This window comes from Acanthochromis polyacanthus, chromosome 14 (genome assembly GCF_021347895.1).
Source record: "Acanthochromis polyacanthus isolate Apoly-LR-REF ecotype Palm Island chromosome 14, KAUST_Apoly_ChrSc, whole genome shotgun sequence".
NCBI classification, from domain to species: Eukaryota; Metazoa; Chordata; class Actinopteri; family Pomacentridae; genus Acanthochromis; species Acanthochromis polyacanthus.
In genome coordinates this window covers 7,975,251-7,991,863 of record NC_067126.1, presented here as the reverse complement: position 1 = coordinate 7,991,863, position 16,613 = coordinate 7,975,251, and the positions used below count along the sequence as shown (strand labels likewise).

The window sequence follows — 16,613 nt, the reverse complement described above, 5'->3', positions numbered from 1 at the left end:
AAGAAACACCAGCCAGCAGGGGCTTAAATTCCACCCGAAACCTTTTAATAAGCCAGCAGAGCCGACGGTCCAGATGGCAGTGAGATGTTTCACGAGAGAAGGCGGAAGATGAAGAAGAAGATGGAGAGGAAGCAGCATTCAGCAGCTTGTAAAGCGACTCGGCGTGGAAGATAAAGCTGAGGAGATAAAACTATTTGCCCTTCGTTATCTCCGCTCTTTCTGTCTGCGTCTCCCGCTGAGACGGCACGCCAGTCAGGATTATCCTGAGAGGAAGACAAACGGCTCATTACAGAGTCTGTTGTGTCTCTGAGCCGAAGACCGTTTCCACTGCAAGGACTTTTACAAAGAGACTGAGAGCCTTTAGAGAACCTCGATTCTTCTACCTGCGATTCCACCAGAGGTCTGAAAGGAGGTCCAGGGAGACAGTTTTATCGCACAAAGTCTCATTTCTTGCAGGAACTCCAGGAACTTAAGGGATCTACCATAAGTAATGAACCTCCCAGCATTACCAGTCAGTAAGAATTCAACCCAGGCTCTGTGTAACCCTAACTAACCAATAGTCTCCCAGGTCAACCACAGAGAGAGTTTTCTTCCTGAAGGGGGCAGGCAGCCCATTTAAAAGACTCCTAAACCCAGAATTTATACAGTAATAGTGAAATGGACTGTCTTTGTAGTATTTTGAGTTGAACAACTAAAAACAAGGAGAGTTTTCTTCCTGAAGGGGTGGGAACAGCAGCACCTGCTTGGTTTTCAGGGCTTAACAGCCTGTTTAGAAGAGCGGTAAAACCAGGATTTGACAGTCAAGGTAAAATAAGCCCACTTTGCAGTACGTTGAGGAAAAAAAACAAAAGCAACTAAAAAAACACAACTTGGGAACATGCTAGATTAATTTGCTGAAATGGGGAACAATTTGGGACCTTTAAGTCAGTTACGCGTATTTCAGGATTTTGAAAAGCGCTATACAAATAAAATGTATTATTATTATTGTTATTATTATTATTATTATTTATTATTACTTTTAACTGAAGGGTTTGGAGTCCAGTAGTTGATCCATGAGTTTAATAAAGAGCATTCTTAAAAGACAAACAATTCTTTAGATGTGAGTTGAAGTAGTTTACTAATGCTTACTAATGTTTAGTGAGGATCCTTTTTCAGTTTCAGGACAGTGAGTTCTGTTAACTGAGGAGAACATGGTGTTAAAATGCTGGTTTGTGTAAAAACATCCTGCAGCAGAGGTTCTGTAGCTCCCTCTGGTGGCCGCTCAGAGGAACTACACCTGCTTCATTCAGCTATGAAAGGCCGATTTAGGCATGTAGAAAACAGCACAGTGACGAGGTGAATGATTCAGCCCTCAGCAGCGTGTTACATGTGTGTGGGTTTGTGTTTTGATTGAGGGTGCATGAAGAGGCCAAAGCAGCTTTCACACCGAATCCTCCTACACACTGTCAGGAGGAGAGTCGAGAAATCATCTGCATTTCTTATCGTCAAACCCAGATTCTGTCAAGTTCCTGCTCTGATTGATCTGTAGGAGACACAAATGGGTATTTATAGATCTGTTTAGAGCTGGACACAGCATTGCTTTTTTCCTTTCAGTCATACTTCAAGCAAAAAACGCCGGATATTTGAAGATTTTAGAGTCTCAGTATTTTAGTCCAGCGAAACAAAACATGTCATGCAGGGCTGCAACTAACAGCTTTTTTCATTGCTGAATAATCTGTTGGTTGTTTTCTGTGTTGATTGATTAGCTGTTTGGTCTATAAAATGTCAGAAAATGATGAAAAATCACTGTTTCTCAAAGCCCAAGACTATGTCCTCAATGTCTTGTTTTGTCACCAACTCAAAGATACTCACTTTACTGTCATAAAGGAGGAAAGAAGCCAGAAAATATTCACATTTCTAAAGCTAGAATTAGACAATTTAGTCATTTTTTTCTTAATGAAATCACTCAAAATGATCAATTGATCTTCAAAATAGTTGACAACTAATTAGAATGAAGAAAAAATGGTTATTTTTGAACATGAATTATTCCTTGCAGTCATATTTCCAGGAAAATCTGAAAATATTATAGGATTTTACCCTCTCAATATTTAGTTTTTGTGGAATTTTTAGTCAAACAATTCAGAATATGTCGTGTAGGGCTGCAACTATTGGATATATTCATCATTGAATAATCAGTTGGATATTTTCTGTATTGATCAATTAGCTGCTTGGTCTATAAAATGTCAGAAAATGGTGAAAAATCACTGTATCATAGAACAGGACAACGTCCTCAGTGTCTTGTTCTGTCCACAACCCAAAGATATTCACTTTACTGTCATAAAGGAGGAAAGAAACCACAGAATAATCAAATTTAAGAGGCTTCTATTACAAAAACAAGCAGAAAATGGCAAATATTTGAAGATTTTAGCCCCTCAATACTTACTTTTTGTGGAATTTTTAGTCAAATAGAGCTGCAACTAATGACTATTTTCATTGTTGAATAACTTGTTGGTTATTTTCTGGATTATTTGATTAACTGTTTGGTAAAATAAAATGTCAGAAAATGGAGAAAAATGTCCAAGATAACGTTGTTAATGTCTCTTTTTGACCACAAGGAAAGAAACCAGAAAATATTCACATTTAAGAAGCTGGAACTAGACAATTTAGACTTTATTGTTTACAAACTCACTCACACTGGTCAACTGGTCATCAAAATAGTTGACCACTAATTAAGTAATTTATTTTTTTTGACAATTTTTGAACATTTTTTGAGCTTAACAATGAATCAAATAAATTATTTAGCAATCATGAAGTATTTTAAAGGAAAATATTCCACATTTAGGAAAATATGCTTATTTGAAAGCAAGCAAACAGTAAAATAGACTTGAAAAGGCTCCGTCAAAATCCGTTAAATGACATTTTATGTCTCATTTGTTTTCTTATCATCAAAGCTGTCTGATTTGGAGAAATAGTGCAGCACATAAGACATCCTGAAGTATCTGACCTGTGTTTCAGAGACACACATTCTTCTGCAGACTCTTCATTTGTGAGATTTCAGGCTGTTCGTCTGCAGGAGGTTTTAATTCTGCGATGAAGTAAATGAGCCTAAAGTGCTCCGACTGCCTGTGATTGTTGCTTTTTTTTTTTGTCAAATTTTTGCATCTTTTACGCGAGAAAGTCTGTTTTTCTTCTGTGTCAGTGAAGATCTGAACACTGGACTTTGTGTTTCTGCTCACCACATCTGTTATTTAGTTCATAAATACGGATTCTTTGTTTGTATTCATTCCTCTAAAACTCTCTTGCATCTGTCAAGAAGCTTTAAATTAAAGATCTGGATGCGTTAAAAACAACTTTGAACTATTTGGGTCTGATGTGTTTTTTAGGCACAAAAAGTTAAATTAACTTGTTTAAAGTTCTTAGATTAACACAATCTTTGCCCCTAATGGGAAAATCCGAGATCATACGATCAGATTTCCTGTCAGAAGTTTCCTCGTACGTCACTGAAAACATCTCAGACTTCTGCTTACCACATCACAGAGGAACTTTTCCCTTCAGATAATGCTTGATGAGGTCATCAATCATTTATTCTTGTGTGGGTTTGGGTACAATGTGCGGCCATCAAGTCCACAGTTCTACTAAAAATGTTATTGTTTTACAGATATTTTTTTGTTATTTTAACAAATTTACAGTTTTTAAACATTACAGTATCTCATTATTTTTTAGCGTTTTTTTTAGATTTTTCATACAGATTTTTTTTATTTATTTAAGTGATTTGATCCTCTGGTTTGTAGCCAAAATATAATGAGTATTTGGAACATTAAACGCATATAAACATCTTCTGCTAGATCACAGAATTGAAATTTTCAGCTGTACACATGCATAATATGAACTCTGTCTCTTAAAAGTCTCATTTGGAGTCATGTTTAAGCTGCTTTGCTTTGTCAGTAAGCGCTGATGTTGTGATTTTGAGGAACCTTGGACCGCTGTCAGTGAACATGAAGCAGTCATAGGAGTCATTTTCTATCAAAAGCTCATTTTTAATCAACACATTAAGACTCTGGTTTGATCCTGACACCTACAAATAAGAAACACGGCAAAAGTCAAATAAAACTTCCTCAGAAAGCCTGTAAAACAGCTGATCCACTCCTTTACTTTCATTCACTGTATGTATTATTGTTATGTTCATATATTGCTTTTCATTGCAGCAGTCACCTGGATACAGCTTCCTTTTTCTGTACAGAAGAGAATTTAAGATTCTCCTGGTTATTTTTTAATTTCTACATCGCCTCCACCTCAAATCTCTGAACTTTTAGCCCCTTTTTTCTCCTCTTGGACTCCTCAGATCAGGGAATCGGTTGTTTAAAGTCGAAGTTTAAAACGAATCAGAGTCGTGTTTTTGCTGTTGTAGCTCCAACACAATCGGAACTGATCATTTTAACCTCTTATGATGGATTGTCATTGCTTTTTTGAAAATTTCACTGTCTTTACTTGATGTTTTATGAACACTTTCTATTTCTTTATGTGTGTGAATGTGCTGTAAAGTGCCTCCAGTTTAGAAAGCTGCTACAGATATACAGTTTGTTATTATCGGTTACCAGAATTTAAATCACTTAATGTCAGTGTAAAGAAACGTCTAGCTGCACACTGAAGCCCAAGCATTAAGAGCTTAAACACTGGAACTGTCTTTGCTTGTTTTTTCGGCGTGGATTGAAGGTATTTTTAGCATCAAACTGAAATTAAAAAGATCTCAAAGCAGTCGTGATTCATCAAAGTTTTTCTTGTCTCTGAGAGCCGTCGCTGTCAGAGAAGAGCTCATGTGAAACTCTGCCTTCTTCTTCTTCTTGTTTTTTGTGCAGTTTTCCTGCGGAGCCACAAGAGTCTGGAGTCGGTGGATCCTCAGTTCACGATGAGGAGGAAGATGGAGCAGCTGCGAGAGGAGCTGGAGCTCATGGAGCAGCTGAGAGACGTGAGAATCTCTGATCTATTGTTTACCTTCATCTGTCAGAAGGATTAGACCAGACCTCTGCTGTTCCTCTCTGGCCTGGATGCTAATTTTACTTCACGTCTCTCCTGAAATCTGGAGGCATGACTTCAAACGATGATGTTAAACTTCAACTGTGTCACCCAAACATCCATCGAACCTCATTTTTATACTAGAAGCTGACTTGTAGCAGGGTTTGAGCCATTTTCTGACTGGATTTTTGTCTCTGAGAGCTTTCCTTCCCTGGTTTTAATCCCCTCTGGAACAGATATCTTTAAAATTTTCACCCAATAAGACTAAAAACTTACATTTTTTGCTGCCTCTCCACTAATTTAAATCCGGAATCCTTGAATTTGAAACTTTTTTCCTTCTTGTGCACCCTATCAACCCAAATTAAATCTGACTTTTGGTTGAAAATGTCAGAAATCAGAAATAATTCTACTTATCTTGCTATGAACAGCATACAGGTGCCTCAAAAAAACACTGAATTTATTTATTTATTAGGCTCTTACTGGCTTATTTACCTCATTACAAAACATCATTACTATCTTTTAATGTTGCCTCTGATTGAATGATTGACTGCTCTTGTTTTAGTTTAGTTCATTTGTTTTTTTAAACTTAAATGCTCAAAATATTATTTAATTGGTATCTGATTTTCTCATTGGAGTGCCAAGAATTATCTATTATTAGAAATAAGGCCTTCATACATCAGTGAGTTTAAATGAAGGTCAAAAGAATTATTGAATTAAAATTAGCTCCATTAAACTCACTATTACTAGTTCTTGTTTGCAGTGTAAACATGCATGTACTACCTGCTACCCCTGGATTACTGTGATATTAAGTAAAACTTTACTGCCAAGAATCACCTGATGATTCTTGGGAAAAGTCTGCAATTTATACAGTAAAATCGACCATTTTTTCTTTAGTTTCTCAGCAGATTTACAGACAAATACTTGCAATTAGTTATGTCTCGACTAAATCAATTATCAGTAATGAAATATTCAGTGACATTTTTGTACACAATACATACTTATAGTACTATAGCAGTGTGTGTACCTACTCACACTGTGTGTACATAAGTATGTTTCCACATTTTTTTCATTTTTTTGTGCTTTCTAAATGGTAATGGAGACTGGAATTAAAAAAGACAGACTCAATTTTGCAAAAAAGCACTTTGAAGTGTTTTCATGGATTCAGAAACGCCTTTCTCATGACAGTTTTAGACCCTGATCTAATGTGAGTAATTTAATGTTTAATATCTGCCTGTGCTGCATTTCAATCGGATAACATTTTCCTAGATAAGACACACTTCAAGTATACCTTGAAGTATCTACTAGGCAGAAGATAAGGGCTTACATGTCAGAAACTGCATTGTAGGTTAGCTGTAGTACCTGTTTGCACCACCAGGTGGTGCTTCTTACCTTTTGACTCTGTAGCGACCGGAGGAGGCAGCAGTTCTTCTTTGACAAGCAGGAAGCATTATTGTTGTAGCTAGTAAAGGGTCACCATGGCAAAGTCTTATCTAAGGTTTAATGACCTCTGACCTGCACTCAAGTGTGAATTTAAGGTGGGATAGATTAGGATAATGTTCTCATTCTGAGGGGCATTTGAAATAGTCATGTTTGCAACTTGTGTTACAATGGTAGTAAACAAAGATTTGGCCGTAGTTTCTCATGAAGTAACAGAAAAGCAGAGTTATTTTTTCTTTCTTCATCCTCGTCTGTGATGTTAATCCTGTTCCGGATGGTTTGAATTTTGCAGAAAAAACTTCGTCTTACACATTACAGTATCGTGGACTGTCAGAAGTGTGGCGTCGGGACTCGGTGATGCTTTTGGTTTTGAGCTTTAACCCACTGTCAAGCTCACATGTCTGTTACTTATTCCTCCTCAGAGCATTGAGAGCAGACTGAAGGTCGTCCTCCCTGAAGACCTCGGCTCGTCTCTGATGGACGGCGTCGTCCTCTGCCATCTGGCCAATCACATTCGCCCGCGGTCCGTCGCCAGCATCCACGTCCCCTCACCTGCAGTGGTAGGTTTTAGGGTTAAGACATTCATAGCAGTAAAAGTTGTTTGAAAGCGTTCTGACCCCAACTTCCTGTGCAAAGTCGAATCTTATCTTTTGTTATTTTTGTGTCATGTCTTTTGCTTGTGCTTCCAGCCCAAACTCAGCATGGCCAAGTGTCGGAGGAATGTGGAGAACTTCCTGGATGCCTGCAGAAAAATAGGTGTACCAGAGGTAAGACACATCATTTTATATGGTAACTAAAGCTGTAGGTGTCCTGAGAACAAAACGTGGCCTTGATGAACTGGGCGTGGATTTCAAGTTTCTGCTCATGTCCTTCAAAACCTGAGACTATTCTTACATGCTGTCACAAACTGGAAATTTCAGACAGTTTATGGTCCACAATATTACATATACTTAATCTACAGGAAGCTGCCTGTACAGCTTATTAACAAACTTCCTGCTGCCGAAGGACGTTCTGAACCTGAAAACAGCCTCAGTTCATCAGAGAAGCTCCCTGCTGAGTCCATATCAGCCTGGAACAGCTGCCTCGGTTGTTGACTTGTTGTTGACAAGAGAAGTGAAAGGAACTGTGAAGGTGTCCTGCAAAAACTACCTTCTCTTCAACAGAGCTGCACTTTTTATTTACATTTATGGCAACACAACATCAGCAGCTTACATTTTCTTCAGATTTATGCCCATTAATGAGGTGAAAACTGGAGTTATTGACTGATTTTTGCAGGACATTAAACTGTAAACCAGATGTGGGAGGAAGGCCACTGGTTCTTCTTTGTCATGTCATCTTCCTGCAGTCAGAATTAATTATAGCACTTAACTACAGATACTTTTGCATTTAAAAGGAATTCTTCTCAAATCATGTTTCTGTCTTTAACTTTAAACTGGAGAACCACTCAGCCTTCTTCCCTGGACTGGTTTAATTTCCTACTTGCCTCATTTTTGTTCTCATGGCTTTTAAACAAGGTCTTTTAACGTTTAACGCTGAATTCATCGCCGCTGTCATCGCTGCCTGCAGCTTCCTCCATCATGACAGGAGTCGGTCAGATCAGCAGCTTCAGTCTGGAAGAGTCGACTGAGCTGCTGGGTTTTGCTGTGTCTTTGTTAAAAACTGCATTTATTAAACATTCAGAATGTTTCTGGAAATGATTTTTCCAACTTCACAGCATTTAAGGGCTTTTAGCATTCAGACTGATTGTGTAAAAGAAGAATACAGCATTTGGTTGCAGCTAAACAAGTGTCCTGAATCTGTCCAGTTACACTCTGACTGGTGGATTCTGGGAAAAACAGCACCACGAGGGGAAAAAACTGAAATAATTTAAGTCTTACATTAAAAGCTTTTGGATGTTTTGTTTTCCTGGCAGAGGCTTAATGTTCACATGGATCTCAAATCTTTAGGATCTCATCTAGCAACTGCTTAGCTTAGCATAAAAACCACAAACAGGGAAAAACTGCAAATTACCAGACCTTTAATGCAGCATTTACAAGCTAATCTGGCATTGCTACCAGTTAGAGATAATGGTTTTGCTTTGGCTAGTACAGGGACACCATGACAAAGTCTCCTCTGAGGATTAATGACCTCTGATCTCAAGTGTGAATTAAAGTTGAGACAATTTTGGTCAGTGTTTTCATTTCACATTCACATCAGGACATGAGTGAGAAAATTGACTGTAGGTTAGCTGTAGTACCTTGTTGCACTACCCTTTTAGGTTTTAGTGGCCAGAGGAGGCAGGCAGTTCCATGTTGGCAAGCAGAGAGCACTGTAAAGTAGTAAAGGGCACCATGACAAAGGTCTTCGCTGAGGCTTAATGACCTCCGACAAGCACTTAAGTGTGAATTCCAGGTGGGACAAGTTTGGACAGTGTTTTTATTTCAAAATGGCAATGGCAATTGCCATTCTGCCAATGGAAGCTTAATTGGCAAAGATGGAATTTGTGAGTCATGTTGGATTTTGTTTACATCATCCTCTAGAGGTGTAACGGTACACATTTCGGTACGGAAATCTCGGTTCGGTTCGCAGTTAAGGGAAAAAAATCTGCTGATATAAGAGCTGGTATGACTTTCTGGCTGAAGTGTGGACGAGAAGGAACTTTATAACGGAGCTCTATCATCTAAAATAGGAAATATATTTAAATGTAATTGCTTTTTTTAAAAAACAAAACCATTTAGTTAGGCTCTTGTTTACCAGCATAAATGTATTAATAGGCAAAAAAAAAAGCACAATCTAGTCATTTATCTACAGCAAAGAGCACAGCAATAATGTAAAGTTAATGTAAGCTGACCTTCATCATAAGTTTAAAACCTCAGTTCTCAACCACGGAGTATAGATCTGCTGCTATGAAAACACCAATGGACTTGGTTATTGCTTTACCCCGTTCTGAAATACGAGGCAGGGTTTGATGAAATATTGTTGGGAGCGTCGTTTACACAGTTCGCTGTTTTTTCCTAGCAGCGGGGATAGTTACGTGTGGATGGTGCTTTTTCGAATGTGTGACTGAGTTTCATGTGTTGCTGGATGCATAGTTGAGGACCGCTTCACAATGTCGGCATACGGCTTTCGTCTTGTCCGCTTGTTTTTCTACTTTTTCGTACTTCACTGGGAAACCGAAGTGATCCCAAACGGGCGATTTTAATGACGCCGGAGCGTCTTCCAGCTCTAGCTTCGTCTCATTGTTGCTAGCATTAGCCATGAGGCGCCGGCAGAGGAATAATGATCCGTCACATCCTGTGGTTCCCTGGAAACTCCTACTTGTTTTTAGTTTTGCAATACTGCGTGACTGTGAGCCAGAGAAAGTCCACCACAACTGTAGACACTACGAAATTTTAGGTTTTGGAATTAAAACAATTCTGTACATTGGCCATTCTTAATAGTCTTAAAATTTTCGTACCGCGGTACAGCTCTGTACCGAACCAAACGGGCCTTTATCGAACCTTTCGGTACAAATAAGTGTACTGTTACACCCCTATCATCCACCAATAAACCAGAACTTAAATGATGGTAAATGTTGTAAAACAGAAGCACCAGTGGGATTATTTGATGTTGTTTTTTTTCTTTAGGTGTGATTGTTTTATTGTACTTGTTTAGACTTTTGTTTGATTTTTGATGTCATATTGATTTGTTTGTTACTTTTTTACTGTTTGGTTGCTTTTCTCTATACGAAAAAGTGTTTCAAGGTTTATTTCCTATATTGCTGCTCTGAGCCTTTTTTCTCTGTTTGACTTGCAACTTTCCATCGCTGCTTTGCTGACTGCCTCCAGCCTCTGCGTGGACGTTTGCTAGCTGAGCCGCCCACTCGCAGCCTGAACGCTTTTACTGACAACGCTTCTGCAACGCTTCCTGCAACGCTTCCCTCCGAGCTAACACGCTAACAGCTTCTGTGCTAACGTGCTGGCCTGCTGCAGCCGCCTCACCGCCACCATCGCCGGGTTCATGCTTACTGGGAAGGACTAGAGGGCCTTTTTCTCTTTTTGTTTATCGCCATCCTCTCAGTAAGCATCCTCGCCCGTTGCCATGGTAACTCCCGCCTGCCTCCCTCCCTCCTCCACCTCACCGCCTCTACACTCTGACCTCTGTGTCCATTGGTTAACTTCCTGCCTTTTCTTTCTCTTTTTTACTTTCTTCCGGCTGGATCGCACTTCGTCTTCCTTTTCCCTTTTCCTCCTCTCCCCCGTTTTTCTTCTCGTTCCCGTCAATTTTTGGAACTTTTGGTTTTTGTCGTGTTCCCTCCATCGCTTCCCATCTCAAATGTTCTGTTTTTGCTTCCTAAACTTCATTCTTTTACGTCTTATTTTTTCCGTTTCCTTCTCATTTTTTTGCTTTTTTCCTTGACTTTCTTTTGCGGAAAATATTTCACCATCATCCTCTGTACACATCTTCTCCAAACGTTTCATGACTTTTTTTCTCCACTTGCTGCCTTGTTTCTTCATTTCTTTTTTTCTCATTTCTTTCATTCCTCTATTATGTTTTCATTACTTCTCTTTCATCACTTGCCCTTCTCCTTCCTTCCTTCCTTTATTTTCACTTTGCTCTTTCTTTTTTCCTTTTGTTTGACCTTCTTTGCTTACTTTTCACATTTTTCTCTTGTATCTTCCTTCCTTCCTTCCTTCCTTCCTTCCTTCCTTCCTTCCATCCATTCACCCTTCCATCCTTCTTTCCTTCCATCCTTTGTTCCATCCTTCCTTCCTTCCTTCCCTTCTTTCATCCATTCATCCTTCCATCCTTATTTCCTTCTGTCCTTCCATCCATTCATCCTTCCTTCCTTCCCTCCCTCCTTCTTTCCATCCATCATTCCTTTTATCATTCCTTCCATCATTCTTTCCGTTGTTCCTTCCATCTTTCCATCCTTTCCTCCATTGTTACTTCCATCGTGCCTTCTATTCTTCCTTCCTTCCTTCCATCCTTCCTTCTATCCTTCCTTCCTTCCTTCCTTCCTTCCTTCCTTCCTATTTCCTCTCTTCTTTTATCTCACCTTCCTTACTTCCTTTTCCCCTCGGACTTTCCTTTTTCTTTTGCGTCCTTCCTTCTTTTTCATCTACTCATTCCTTCCTTTCTTGTTTCTGTCTTTCCTTTCTACCTCCTCACTTCTTTTCTTTTGTTCCTCTTTTACACTTTTCTGTACTTCCTTTTTGCTTCCTTTTCCTTTTTTCCATTCCCTCCTTGTGTCCTTTTCCCTCCGCTTTGTTTTTGTCCTTCCTTTCTTGTTTCCTTTTCACCTTGGCCTTTATTTGGACATGCTTCCCTCCCTTCCATTTTCTTTTTTCATTTCCACCTCCACTTCCGTTTCTTTTTGTCCCTTCTTCCTTCCTTCCTTTACACCTCTTTTTTTCCATTTGGTCCTTCCTTTCTTTGCTTACTTCCCCTCCTCCTCCTTTGTTCTTTCATTCCCACCTCCTCCCTCCTTGTTTCCTTCTTCTTCCCTCCTTCGTTTCCCTTCCTCACGGGGCCGCCAGTCTTCCCTCTGTTCGCCCTACGACATCATCCAGTGCCGTCTACAGCCAGTTCGCGCCACAGTTCGGGCGCTGGTTGCCTTGGATACGACCTCTGCCGACAGGAAACGGGACGAGACGGTCCCGGCCGCAAACCCCACCTCCTCCAGGGCGCCAGAGACTCCCTCATTGGTCTCTGTCACCACTCAAACCCCGCCTCCCGCCTGGCAGATCTGGGACCTCATTGGCTCGAGCCTGGTTCACATCCTCTGCCTGGTTCTCCTGTTCGTGGCCTATAGTTGGAGCGAGCTGACGTAACCATGACGACAGCCTCCTGTCAGTCATCTGCCAGCCCCTCTCTCCTTACGCCCAGGCTCCTCCCTCTTATTTGTGCTGCATTTATGTCACGTGGGAAAAATGGCACTCGGATGACTCACTGAGTGGCTGTAATGGTTTAGTCATACCTTTTGGAACTGTGAAGTTGTTCTCTGTGGTTCTGTGTGCACAATATCTTGTTTTTTCATTGATACTGCGATTTTTCCAACAGTCAAGCTGCAGGAAATAGGATTCAAACCGCAAATTAAGTCAAGCACATCATGCAACGAGTTTTTTTTGCTTCTTTTGCGACAAATGGAAAACTCATAGTTCTTCTACAAGAGAAGTCTGTCTGACAGAACATAGACTGCTCATAAATGTTAAGGGAACACTTAAATCATTGATATACACTTAATGAAGTAAAAATGAACATTGGACACTGCTTTCTTGTTACACTTCCTAACTGGACAGATCGATATCCCAGAAATTTAGCTGTTGTTATAATGTGATGATTAAGTGTTCCTTTAATTTTTTTAGCAGTGTAGATTGCTCCAGTGATTTCACTTCTCAAATCTTTGAAACACTAGGAGTTGGATGATTTTCCTTTTAGCCCACTAACTCTTCCATTTGATACACTATAGGAGTGGTTTCACCATCAAACCTGCTTAATGATTGTCCTAAAATTGGCCATAAATGCAAATGTCAATAATTTCTTTCTCATATAGTACAGTAAATCCAGGATATATAGGAAGAGATGCACATTTTGGACATCATGACTCAGTCTAAATGGCAAGCAGCTGGTTAGCATAGCTTAGCATAAGGGTCATTCCACCTCAACTCACCAAATTTTTCAAAAGTTGACGTCGGACCATCTCATATCTATCTGTGATATGTTTTTTCTGGGCATACGTACATTAGAACACAGGAGTGATGGTTGCTGGAAATGTTCCTCTGTACCCCTATGGAGATATTCCATTAGAAATCAGCTGATTCCAGCTAAAATAGTCATTTACCACATTAACGTGAAGGGTTTATTTCAGGCAACTGGATTTATGGACTCTTGGACTTCAAGATCACAAGAATAAGTCCAGTTGGCTGAACTAAACCCTTCACCTTAAGATGACCTGGACGACTGAGAACCTTCACAGACATGTCAACACATTAACAATGTCTAGACTGGATTTATGACTAATTTAATGTTATCTACATTAAAAAAATGCTTTTGTTTCAAAAACTAAGGACATTTCTAAGTGGAATATCTGCATAGAGGTACAGACGAACATTTCCTGTGTTCTAATGCTACATTGTGTTAGCTAATGGTGTTGAAAGGCTCATTGATGATTAGAAAACCCTTGTGCAGTTATGTTAGCACATGGATAAAAGTGTGAGTTTTCATGGAAAACATGAAATTACCTGGGTGACCCCAAACTTTAGAGCGGTAGTGTGTATTAATTTTTTTTCTTTGCGGATGCATTCTCATACAAAATCAGCCCATTTATTCATTCTAGAAGGATTATTTCTGTCAAAATTCAAGTCGTCTGGTTAAATCCATGCATGTTTTCTTATGTCACAGAGAGCAAATTAATACCACAGTGTCAGTTTTATGTCCAACATGATGCAGCCCTGGTGTCGTACTAAACAGCATCAGCAGCAGAAACAGAAAAGTTCAACAATCCTGCAGGCCGATCAGAGTCTTTACTGAAGTTTGTGGACAGAACAAATGAAGCAGCAAGCTGAAAGAACCCTCAGTGAGACTTTCCCTTCTTTAATCGTCCCACGTGACACAAATGCATCACCAGCATGAGCCGACGCCTCTCCCCTCGCCGCCTCTCCTTGGTTGACGTGTTTGTGTCTTTGCAATAAAAGCGACGCAGAAACTCTGAGCAGAAGCAGGACGTGTGGAGCAGCAGGTTTCCTAAAGTCACTGATGTCTTACGAATACGAAGGAATCGCAGAGTTCTCAGAGTGGAACAAAACCACAGTCTGTGAGGGAGCCAATTCAGAAAACGGTGTTGGTGTCGAGGGGAATGATGTATTTGTACATTATTTCTGTATGTAGAGTGCAGTATTTAGCACAGAGCAGCCTGATGTTACTAAGACTAGGATGTAAAACCTCTCAGCAGACATTTGGCACCGTTATGGATGTCTGGTGTGAAATCGATTCGAATAAAATATTATTTGTAAATAAATATAAAGTAAGAATCTGCAGTGACTGTTGCTGTGGGTTCGGGTTTTTAGAGATGTGTTAATCTAGTTAAATCAGTTCCTTTGCTACCATTGGCTGAAGATGCTTCCTGTTTGTTATAATATGTCCTCAGGTTTTAAGATTAACTTTAGCTTCATATTTAAATTAATGTTGCAGAAAAACTTTCCTCTGAGTAGATTTTTCACATTTATATATATTTATCTTGTAGTCTTCAATACATCAAGCTATAATTTATTATTATATATTGAGTTATTATATATAATATATCATATAATATATGTATGTATGTGTGTAATATATATATTATACATATATAATTATTGAATTATCTATTTGTACATATAAATATATATGTACATAAACATATATATAATTTTTATTTTTATTTATCTTGTAGTTTTTAATATGTCAAGCTATAATTTCACAACTATCTTTATAAATATCCAGAGTTTGATACAAAAAAAGATTTTTAGTACATCAGAGACGGTTGAGCAGAAGGTGATGATGATTTCAGATGGATTCATTCATATTATTTTGCTGCAAATTGCAAATTCATTGAGCCAAAATCTGCCTGATGAGAGTTTTGTCATTTTACAACGCTTTGCAGAATAAACCGTCCAGTCAGAGGAAGCTCAGAAACTCCTCAGACCTCCACAATGGCTGCCAGATGTTCTGCTGAAGGCCCCTTTAATCAGCTTCATTAGAATCTCCTGCACAGTCGGAGTTAAAGACTTGAACCCAGCAAACCGAGTGAACTGCAGAAGCACACGGTTCCTGCACAAACAGCGTTTTTCTAACGTGTGATCATAAAGGAAGCCATATCTCACTGTCGCTCAGATCAGCTGGATGTATTTTCGTGTCTTTATTTGCCTGAATATTTATTTAAATCGGATACTTGATGTTTGGAAACTTGAGAGAAACAATGTATTTTGCAAGAACAAACTGGTTTTAATTTGGTTTGAATCCACCTCCACTGCACCCTGATATGCAATGTGACTGTTTTTGGAGAAAATCTGAAGGGCTACAGACACCAGAGCAGTTTAGGAAGTTCATTCTGTATCTGTTAGTCCTCTTAAGCAGTTTATTTTAGAGGGTTTGATATATAAGGGGTTAGCACATGGCTGTGTTTGTAACAGAATTAAAGGAATGTGGATATTTGCCTTCCCCACTGCTACTTTAGAAACACAGTTCTGCCTGTCAGCTGTTGGAATAATTCACAGAAACTGAATGAAGGCTGGTGGAATGAGGTGTGCTTAGAGTATTCTGACATTCAGCCTCCACGATGTGTTTTATTTTTACTTCATTCATGGTTTATTCATGTTCTGTGAAACGATTCAGACGGTCGGCTGCTGTTGATTCTCTGCACAGTTTTCCTGTGAGGCGGATTATTTTTACGACTTGTGTGATTGTTGTTGAAGACTGAGGTAATAAATGCAGTTTAGGGATGTTTTCTCCTCTGTGGTGGGCAGTTTGTGGGCATTTTTCCTGCTTTGTCACATTTTTACTCACTGTAGGTTCATTTCTCACTCTAATATCCTGCACCTGTATGGAAGCAGAACAGCCATGAATGGAAGTAGGAAGAGCTCAGAAATGTGTTTTGTCAGTTATTATGCCATAAATCATAAAAAGATTGAATTTATTTGATTACTTATCTCACAAAACATGAAAAAATAGAATCAACAAGGGTCAGATTTTGTCTACAACTGTACAAACACTGAAAAATGGAGTCTCTACATTCTGTAGACGTTTTAATGCAACTTTTCTATCTGCTCCATCTAAGTATCGCCTGCAGTTCATGTAAAAATGGCTTGGCATTTGCACCAAGGACTGCAGATTTTCTTTTTGTTTTTCAAAGCATCCAGCTAAACAAAACAATTTTTTCAGAAAATTTTCAAAATGAGACATGTAGAATAAATTCTTTTTTAAATATATTTCACCATGTGGCTCCACAAGCACTATTTTGCAGCTTGCTTTCTAAAAACCACTAGAACCTTTTCCATATAAAGATGTTTCACTATGCTGAATGTATCTTCCAACAGCTTGCTCCTCTCTTTACTGTTTTTGAGCTGCGCTACATTTCTAATATTGATCCACTTCGTTTTATTCTCTAATTTGTTTCCAATCCACTGAATACACAGCCTGCAGTTCAGCCAACTGTTGGTCGCAGCGGCGTCAGTCGTGGCTTCTTG

The 16,613-nt window shown here is 39.1% G+C and overlaps 1 protein-coding gene across 7 annotated transcripts in view; it reads left to right on the top strand.

Annotated features, from left to right (window-relative positions):
• The window catches only part of lrch1 (leucine-rich repeats and calponin homology (CH) domain containing 1), a 124,496-nt gene that overhangs the window by 100,668 nt on the left and 7,215 nt on the right, over positions 1-16,613 (top strand). For 5 of the 7 annotated variants that reach the window (XM_051958831.1, XM_051958830.1, XM_051958832.1 and 2 more), the window contains 4 exons: positions 4,836-4,945; positions 6,852-6,989; positions 7,119-7,196; positions 11,928-15,869. In XM_051958831.1, coding sequence (XP_051814791.1) covers positions 4,836-4,945; positions 6,852-6,989; positions 7,119-7,196; positions 11,928-12,221 — 620 coding nt within the window. In that variant the 3' untranslated portion in view covers positions 12,222-15,869. Of the gene's footprint in view, positions 1-4,835; positions 4,946-6,851; positions 6,990-7,118; positions 7,197-11,927; positions 15,870-16,613 lie in introns of those variants that run through there. The other 2 variants (XM_051958836.1, XM_051958834.1) reach the window with 1 other exon arrangement.